The 9315-nt window shown below is 48.5% G+C and overlaps 1 protein-coding gene across 1 annotated transcript; it reads left to right on the forward strand.

Annotated features, from left to right (window-relative positions):
- Window positions 1-2321: 2321 nt before the first annotated feature.
- Window positions 2322-9097, forward strand: LOC114783702 (beta-1,3-N-acetylglucosaminyltransferase lunatic fringe-like). The gene is made up of 8 exons (XM_028969207.1): window positions 2322-2827; window positions 6814-6862; window positions 7060-7162; window positions 7438-7591; window positions 7685-7770; window positions 7866-8031; window positions 8123-8208; window positions 8554-9097. The coding sequence occupies exons 1-8, from the start codon at window positions 2432-2434 to the stop codon at window positions 8618-8620; spliced, it is 1107 nt and encodes a 368-aa protein (XP_028825040.1). The 5' UTR covers window positions 2322-2431; the 3' UTR covers window positions 8621-9097.
- Window positions 9098-9315: the final 218 nt, after the last annotated feature.

The raw sequence follows: 9315 nt of genomic DNA on the forward strand, positions 1-9315 counted from the left end.
GTGGGCTCTCTGGGCATTCTTGTGGGGAAGTGGGGCACTCTTGGCCGGGGAGATTTCATTTCATCGGAATTCAGTGGTGCCGTCTTCAGAGGGGACAGATCCGGGATGCGGTGAGGAGGGGAGGGTTTCTTTGATTAAAGAGAGCAGGCGTGAAAGAGAGAAAGAAACGTTCCTCGCTTTATATTTTTCATCAGTCAGAGCAGTGGGCTGCTGCAGGGGCAGCCGTCATGATTTGGGGGTACAAGAGGACCTTTTACTTTTGTACGTTCTTTTTATTTAACACCCCCTTAGTTTTAACAACATCCATTGTCAGGGCGGTTGCAAGGACGGGTCCGGCCAAAAGGGCTTTCTTAGGTGGGACGTGTCCCCTGCAATGGAGCTTAGAAAGAGCTCGCTGATCCAAGAGGAATATGGGGCCACGGGGACAACCCCCTCTGCCTGGTTCCTCATACTCTCTTCTATGTCCTTTTTGTGTGGCTCTTTCAAAAGACCCACAGAGACTGTTGTCCGTCTGTCCAAAACTTGGACAGTTTAAAGTTAACACACACGCTCCCGCTTCTTTATATTCACACACAGTCACCGAAAGCAAACCACTAAATAAAAAAAGAAAGCCGCTAAAGAGAAAGCCTGGATAATTACTGTTAGATTACAGACGAGTCATGTTAATAAGTGATTTAAATATCTCGATACGCAAGAGACAAAGTAATGACACCAAGAAGAATGGGGCTCTGAGAGCCGTTCTGTGGTTCCCTCTCCGCATACCTCAGCACAGAGTCTTAATGAAATTGGCTGATGGCATCCAGACCACAGTCCAATCGGAGCCGGTTGGCAGCCGCACTGAGAGGGGATGTGAATGGGAAAGGGGCGGGTCTAGCGGCTTGTCATCTGCAGCTGCCTGGACGTCTGCTGGAACTCACGCCTGGGGTCATGCGCCCTCCTCCAGAAGGCCTTTGCCGAGGAGGAGCAGCCATGTCAATGGGAAGCACTGCGAAGCCGCCGGCATGTGTTCAAAAGCCTTGCAAGGTCAACTTGGAAGAATTGATTAGGCCGCGCCAAGGAACAAGCTGTCGGCAGGTCATGTCTCAGTCGAGGGGGGCTTCACACAGATGGGTGCTGCTGCCTTGGGCAGGAGGAGTCGCTTGGACCCCTCAAGAAATCGCAGCCATTCACACAGTAGCTGCCAAAATCATTACGAATTTCATTTAGGAGATGAGTGTTGACAATCGAGGTGAAGATTGATGGCTGGCGTCAAAGGGTGTGAAAAAGGCGCCTCGGTTCTCTTGGCCCGCCGCAGCCACCAGAGGCACCTGCAGAGAACTCGCACCAGACTTTCACGCCGGGGAGAGCTGTAAATCACCGGGACCTGGCACACACGTGCGCGCACACACGCACTTTATCACCAACTGTCAAGCGGGGAAAAAAAGGCGAACTGAACGGTTCTGCTGCCCACCTGTCGCATTGCTATCATTCAATGAAACTTTTTACTCTTATCTGGTATGCTGAACAACGCAAATGGCAAAAATTTAAATGTATGAATTTTATAATACAATTATTGCGATGTACATTTATGGTCAATGCAGGGAAAATAGGGGCTGTAGTAGTGTAGTGGTAAGACACTTGCCTATGACATTTACAGCATATGAACCATGAAACCCAGGTTCAAATCCCACTTACTACCATTGTGTCCCTGAGCAAGACACTTAACACTAAGTTGCTCCGGGGGGGACTGTCCCTCTCAATACCGATTGTAAGTCGCTCTGGATAAGGGAGTCTGATAAATGCTGTAAAGGTAAAATCTGAGGTATAAAATAAGCTCAGCAAATGTGACGTTTTTTTAATGGTTGGGATTTGGTTTTATGTGTATGACTGTAAAAATCTATGTATAAAATGCGGCAAATATTTCACAATAATTTTTTTAAAGGTATATGGTGATAGTAGCCTAGTGGGTAAGACACTTGCCTGTGCACCAGAAGACCCAGGTTCGAACCCCACTTACAACCATTGTGTCCATGAGCAAGACACTTAAACCTAAGTTGCTCCCGGGGGGACTGTCCCTGTAACTACTGATTAGTCGCTCTGGATAAGGGCGTCTGGTAAATGCTGTAAATGTAAGTGTAAATGGCTTCATTTTCCTTACAGAGAAACTGGCATTGGCTGGGTCTAGTGGAGCACACGACCCCTTCGCCTATGGGGCGGCTCCCAGATTGTGCTCCGCCCATCTTTGCCTCTGAGGGGTGGGGCGAGCCCCCACGTGACGCGGCCCACGCGGTGGTAGTTTATAAAGCCCCTCTCCCGCTGGAAGCCGGCAGTGTAGTCTCAGCGCTGTCAGCGGGCAGGTCGATATAAAAGTTTATTAGCGTTGTTTTCGAGTAGATGCGGCGCGCGTTTATTTCCGTTCTTCCCTCTGCTGCCGTACTTTAAGCGCGCCAGAATGTTGAAAAGCTCCGGCAGGAGGACGCAGGCCGCGGTGGCGGGAGCCGCCGTCGGCTGCCTGGCGCTGCTGCTGCTGCTGCTGCTCGTCGCGCAGCTGCACAGGACGCGGGCGGACGGCGCGCAGCACGGCAGCGAGGTGGGGATGCGCTCGCTGCAGAGCCTCCGCGACGCGTCCCCCGACCAGTCGCGGGGCTTCTCCGCCTACTTCTCCAAGCTGGCGCGCTCCCGGCGCGCCGTGGAGACGCCGAACGCGTCCCCCGCGGCCGCCGACGAGCCGCCCGCCGAAGACATCGGCGCCGACGACGTCTTCATCGCCGTGAAAACCACCAAGAAGTTCCACAGGTCCAGGCTGGACCTGCTGCTGGAGACGTGGATTTCGAGGAACACGCGACAGGTAGGCGACCTTTGACCTTTCAGCATCTGTCACGTTTCTTTGTTGGGCCAACATCTGCTTGGTATTATCAGAACGTGCGTTCGTTATTGTTGGTGGGAAAAATGGGCGCGTCTGAAATCTCCCCAGGGATTTAGCTTCTTTTGTGGGTGCTACAAGCACCAGCTCCTGAAATATGGATCCTTGCTTTGCTTCACACACTGGGAATGTGATGCTGACAGATTTAAGTCCCAGTTTTTGGGACACTTTATTTTTTTCCCCTCTCTTCCAACACCCTTCCTGCCCCATTGTTCGGGGCGTCCCAGTGAAAGAGCTGGTGCCGTGGATGCATCACAGTTGCGGCCTCAGAGCTGTCCCGTTCCAGGCCGAACAAAGCGCCTTTCTTGAAGGCCAAAGAAAAGCTTTTTCCCAGCCCCTTGTCTCCAGTTCTCCATGGGAACCAGGGGAAGCCGGAGCCGCGTTTGGGTCAAGCAGCCCGGGCGGTGGGAAAAGCTTCATTAAGGAGCTTCGGTGACGAGGACAATGTGAAAGGGAGTCTTTTTTTTTTTTTTTTTTTTTTCTTTTCACTTCTCGAAGTGCATGCTGAGTGTCGCAGTGTCTGAAGACGTGGACCCTGTGAAAAATGGAACTTTTTTTTTTTTTTTTTTAAACAGCCCCCTCACAAAAGCCATCTCAGGCAGAAACCCAGAGCAGTCAAAGTGATTTTACCCACCACCTCGAGTCGTCACGCATACTTCTTAATAAAAAGTCATGTTAATTTGCCTCGGGCACAATCACGGCCCCCTTTTTTTTTGTTGTTTGTGCCAGTCCCGAGTTCTTTAGAGGGACAGTGCTGTGCTGCTGGCTCGATTTTAATTTGAATGTAGCATCCTTGGCCTTAGCAACAGACCCTGGTCCCTTTGTGCATCTTCACATTGGTTGCTATGGAGACTGTCCCCGCTCATGCCCCGTCATCCGGGCTTAACCAGCATCTGACTCCCAGGTTGCTACACGGCTTTCAGGTTCCCACCGAGTTGCCTGAGCGCTTTGGCAAGAGTTTACCAGGCCAGGTGGCCCAGAGACCGAGAACAAAGGCCTCACCTCCTGCCCATTTAAACCAGGGACACCCGAGTGCAGAAAAGCCCCTTTAATTGTAGAGACGCCGTCTGGACCTGGGCCAGAGCTGCCGGGAACCGTGGACTTGTTTAGACCGTTGGTTTACCTTCGTCATGTGAACGGCAATGGTGCGCATGCAGGTGAAGGAAGTGTGTGACGCGGTCCCCCATTTATGCCTGTGGTATTCATGGTGACCCACACAAACACACACACACACACCTTTATGTTCCAGGTGAAGTGTAGCTCGTGCTCGGGGGATGTTTACACGTAAACAGACCGAGCAGAGCTGATCTGGGCTCCAGCGGACGGGTGTGCGTGGGAAAAAGTTATTTTGTGGGAAAACTGCCCGCAGTGATTAGTACAACTTCTCGAGGTCAGATGTTACATTTAACAAAGTCTCTTGTATATTATCTAAAAAATATGTATACACATGTATACAAAGTTCATAAAACACTAAGTATTTAGTAAGCCAGTGGTTTAAGGAACCTGGTGACTGGTAGAGAACCAAGTTCTTGCTGGTCGGACAGGAAAGAGGAAAAAAGGTTGATAATGTAAATAAAAACAAAATCCAAGTAGTTCCAGTCATTCACATTTCTCACTAATTAATTTTAAAAAAGTCCCTAAATGGGGAATTTTATTGCGGTATACTAATGTTTAACATTGTCAAAAAAAAAAAATGAATTATGTAGTATTAATATGTAATAAAGGATTTGGCCAATATTTGAAGCAATGACCATATTAAACCAAGACAAACTTGTTAGAAGTTCCACACATCGGTGTTATTCTGGTATGGCTGCTGGCGGTCCCCGGCTTCCGGCGTTTCTGCTAATTTCCCTTCTGGAACAATGCAGCTGCCTCCCCGGCAGCGAAGATCTGCTGGACAATGGGGGAACGGCGGCAGCATCCGGTGTCCTGTTACACTGCGCTGACCGTAGCGACCACGACTTGCAGACCCTCGTAACAACTGCACATTTACAAGGCCCCTGGTAGCTGATCCATTACAGGCCGTAAATCTCCTACGAACTCGTTTGTCTCCTTTTCCAGAACTTATTCCATGTGCGACACCGCAGGCTGTAAGTGACCGAATAAGGTTGAGCGGTGCTGGCGGGGAGAGAGAGGGGAGTTTAGCGCTCTGGATGGAAGGTGGCCGGGGTGGGGAGGGTGGGGTCGTCCCTTTTCCTTCCTGGGGAGCTGGAGACAGCCGTCCGGGCCCAGGCATCGGCGAGCTTCAACCGTCCTGCGTCACCTCTCCTCTCGGCCCTACCGGTTATCTGCGGCCCCGCTGTAAAAACCGCATCACACCACAAACCCCTTCCCCAGCCTTTCATGTGTAAAACGTACATTCATATAAAAAAAAAAAAAAGTGGTTTAGGACTCATTCTCTGCGGCTTCGTTGACGTGGTTAAAGTCTCCTTTTGATAGATTGTTTGGCTGAGGGTGAGGATGAGAGGCACCCTCGGGGGGGTGGGGGGGGTCTCTTTAGTTAACTACTGCAGCTGTATGCAAATGTGCACTGCAAACATATTTAAAATGTACCCGGCGGAGGCCTTCAGGCCGCATGAAAGGACACCTCATTGTTATGCTGAAGGGGGTGCTGGGGGGGTAAAGTGGGACCAAATGACCACACACAGATTTCAATTTACTAATCAGCAGCGCGTTTTCTCTCGCTTCACCTTCCTGCGCTCTGTCTGTGCCCGCTGGCGCCCTGGCAGCCACCACCGGCTCTGATTAGGTCGTCCATTCAGCCTTTTTTTTTTTTTTTTTTTTTTTTTTTTTTTAATGCCGTCTGATCCCTTTACCAACCCCAACCGCCTGCCTCTCTAAACAAACACGGCGCCGGGGGCCCCGTACATTAAAAAAACATCTGCTGGGAGTCCGTTCGGCAAACCAATCAGGCCGGGCAGCCTTCAAGGTAATAGGAATAAAGCACCGGCTTTGTGTGTGTGTGTTTTAGGTCTATAAACCTTACAAACCTCTGTTAAGATACGGATCACAAGCGAGGCCGTTTTTCGGCAGTAAAACAGTTCAGTTGGGGGAGAGTGTGTTGGCCGCCATTAAATAGAGCGCGTGTGTTTGTGCACCGGTTGCAACATGTTAAGACACGTGGCTGCGACAAAGCAACGTGCGACAGGTGTCTTCTCACCTGAGTTGAAACAGAGAAGTGAGTGGGGCCTGTCGGCCCGGCATCTGATTGTGTGTGTGGGTTTTTTTTTTTTTTTTTTTTTTGGGATGGGGGGTGAATCGGCCCTTTTAAACTGTTCTGCTGTAGAGTGCAGCCTCGCACCTGCTCGGTCTTATCTATCACAAAGGACCCCCTAATCCCCGGCCCTATTATTTAAGTGTGTCCGCGCTTGGGGGGTGGAGGTGTGTAGTTGGGTTGAACCCAGCCACCCCCTCCATCCCCGGCTCTACTGTTAAGTTAACCAGTAGGCCTCTGTACCCCTTTGTGTCTCTCGCCCCGGCACGTCCCTGGCCGGAGGGGTGGATGGTGCCGAGTGGCGCTTCTATTCATAAAACGTCATTGCTGTGGTTCTCCGCGTCCCATTCAACACCCCGAGTTTGAGAGAGTTTACAGGATTGGTGGTTGGGGAGGTGGGGTGGGGCTGTCCGCCTCAGTCTTTGTTCTGTTTTCGGGGAGATGCTTTGAGGGTGCCAGAGCAGTTGCCATGGCGAGTTTGAAAGGCGGCACAAGAGGCCTTTATTCAGCCGGAGCCCCATTGGCTTGTTTAACTCAAGTTTTTTTTTAATCAGACTAAACGAGCTCTCTGGCGCACAAAAGACGTCCGAAGCTTTTTGTGTTCGAATCAGAATACAGCATCCGTTAAACTGATGGCGTAACATGTCTAAAGTCTGTGAAAGAGATGTCTGATCTGCCTTTTCTCTTTGTTCCTCAGACATACATCTTCACTGATGGAGAGGACGAAGAGCTGAAGAAAAAAGTTGGTAAGTTTCCGTTTTTGTGGACTTCACACATCTTTACGGAGCAGTCCATTTAATCCCCATGAACAGTCTCGCGCTAAGCTCCTTGGGCTAGCTCTAGCAGATGCTATTAAGGAGTTTGGGGATGGCTCTCTTGCCATGGGCATGGATTTTTAGTTGAATCGAAGATGAATGTTGAGTACCTCATGTTGTTTCTGCAGGGAGCCACGCCATCAACACCAACTGCTCAGCAGCCCACAGTCGCCAAGCCCTGTCCTGCAAGATGGCTGTGGAGTACGACAAGTTCATCGAGTCAGGGAAGAAGTAAGTGCCACGTAACTAATCTTTAAACCTAATCTTAGATTAAGCGACCCTCTAGATTGAGATGTTTGGCGTGGAAAGCATTCATGCTAACAGCTATAAAACAAAATGGAGGTAATCTCTGTCGATATCAGATCCAATTTTTGATATTTTCCAAATGTTCCTTTTGTATAGGGTTTATTAGGTGTAATCTGCCTTTATCTGTTAATGAGTGATTAGCTCATGGACTTCTCATTTGCACAATTCCTCGAATGTTCACTCTTTTCTTCCTCTCGTAGATGGTTCTGCCACGTGGACGACGATAATTACGTGAATGTGAATGCTCTGGTGAAGCTTCTGTCCCACTACCCTCACACCCAGGACATGTACATTGGGAAGCCCAGCCTGGACAGGCCCATTGAGGCCACTGAGAGGCTTGGTGACAACAAAATGGTGAGTTAAGCCTAGACGTTCACCCAAGTCATGACAGTGACAGGTTGTTATATTGTAATAAAAGTCTCATCGGAGAATTCTGTGTTATTTCAGAGGCCTGTACATTTCTGGTTTGCTACTGGAGGTGCTGGTTTCTGTGTGAGCCGTGGTTTGGCTTTGAAGATGAGCCCATGGGCAAGGTAAGACAACCTTATTGGGCAATGTTATAAATAAATTAAACGTTGATGTTCAAATCCAGGCTTTAGTAGCTAAGGGTCTTCTTCCTTCTCACCAGTGGTGGCCACTTCATGAACACTGCAGAAAAGATCCGTCTCCCTGATGACTGCACCATTGGTTATATTATCGAGTCTGTGCTTGGGGTTCCTCTGACCAGGAGCAACCTCTTTCACTCTCACCTAGAGAACCTACAACAAGTGTCCAGAACAGAAATACACAAACAGGTGAGTACTTTGCATGTTTGGATGACTTTTGGCACAAGAAAGCTTTGGTGTAGATTTTTACTTAAGTTTGTGCTTGGTTCCTCGCCTGCAGGTCACACTGAGTTATGGAATGTTTGAGAACAAGAGGAATATCATCAACCTGAAAGGAGCTTTTCCAGTTGAGGAGGACCCATCCAGGTGAGAGAATTAGCTTTTACGTTTACATTTATGGCACTTAGCAGACATCATTACCCAGAGAGATTTACTATTAGCAGCTACAGGGATTGTCCCCTTGTCTTGCTCAGGGACCCAATTTTAGTAAGTGGGGTTTATAACCTGTGACTCTGATCTTCTGGTTCATAGGAGAGTGTTTTACTCACTAGGCTACTTCCACCCAAACTTTAATTCCCCTGAAAGTTATGCTAGAGTTTCACATGGAAAAATGAATAGAGAATTATCGTAGAATCAGTAGTAGTTAAGTAACTATCAAATCCAGTTTTTACAATGGCCACTGTCACACTCTTTCCTCTCTTTGTCCCTCAGGTTTAAGTCTGTGCACTGTTTGCTGTACCCAGACACCCCCTGGTGTCCTCCTCAGGTTGCCTTGTAGGCGACCGGCTCCATTCTTGGTATCCCCGTCCCAGTCTGCCTCGGTATCTGAAAGGCAGGGGGGACCCGTGTGGTATTGGGCCGCGAGGCTGCTGTGTTTTTGTCACAGTGACCCGTGGCCTGTTGCGATTTATCAGGGCTGCTGTGCGGCCCACCGTTTAGACATTTCCTTCCTGGCTGGAGCCTGGGCTTCCTCTACAGCCCCTGTGGTCAGAGGAGGGCAGGTGCCCTGCGCAAAGGAGCTTCAGCGTCAAAGCTTTGCAGGCAATCAATTGTGCTTTTGGTCCTAAATATTGCTTGTTTTGTATTTGCAATTCTCATAGAATGTATATTAATATATCCCAGCCTACTGCTAGCTTTACCTGCTTATTTCCTTTTATTGTGATTCCATGTAGTTTTCTTCTTGAAAATTACATGGAATTGTTTTAATGATCATTAGGTAATTTTTTTTATTTTGTAATGAATTTACTCAGGACTGTCCAATTTTTTTTTTTTTTTTTTTTTTTCCATTTAAAATCTGAAATTGATTGAGTGGAATATTTTGGGGGAAGGTTATAATATTTGGTTCTCTACTTTCAGTTCTATTTTTGTTTTGATATCAAAAGACTTCAAAAGACTCCGGATATACTGATTGATGTGAAGTGTTTTTTTTTGTTTGTTTTTTTGGGGGGGAAACAATGTTATTGCTAATGTTTA

The sequence above is a fragment of the Denticeps clupeoides genome, unplaced genomic scaffold (genome assembly GCF_900700375.1).
Source record: "Denticeps clupeoides unplaced genomic scaffold, fDenClu1.1, whole genome shotgun sequence".
NCBI lineage: Eukaryota > Metazoa > Chordata > Actinopteri > Clupeiformes > Denticipitidae > Denticeps > Denticeps clupeoides.

What these genes read in the sequence shown, in the direction of transcription:
- LOC114783702 (XM_028969207.1), top strand. Translation starts at nt 2,432, where the DNA reads ATGTTGAAAAGCTCCGGCAGGAGGACGCAGGCCGCGGTGGCGGGAGCC. An exon ending in TTCATCGAGTCAGGGAAGAA is followed by an intron (nt 7,163 to 7,437) that starts GTAAGTGCCACG and finishes TTCCTCTCGTAG; the next exon opens with ATGGTTCTGCCACGTGGACG. An exon ending in AAGATGAGCCCATGGGCAAG is followed by an intron (nt 7,771 to 7,865) that starts GTAAGACAACCT and finishes CCTTCTCACCAG; the next exon opens with TGGTGGCCACTTCATGAACA.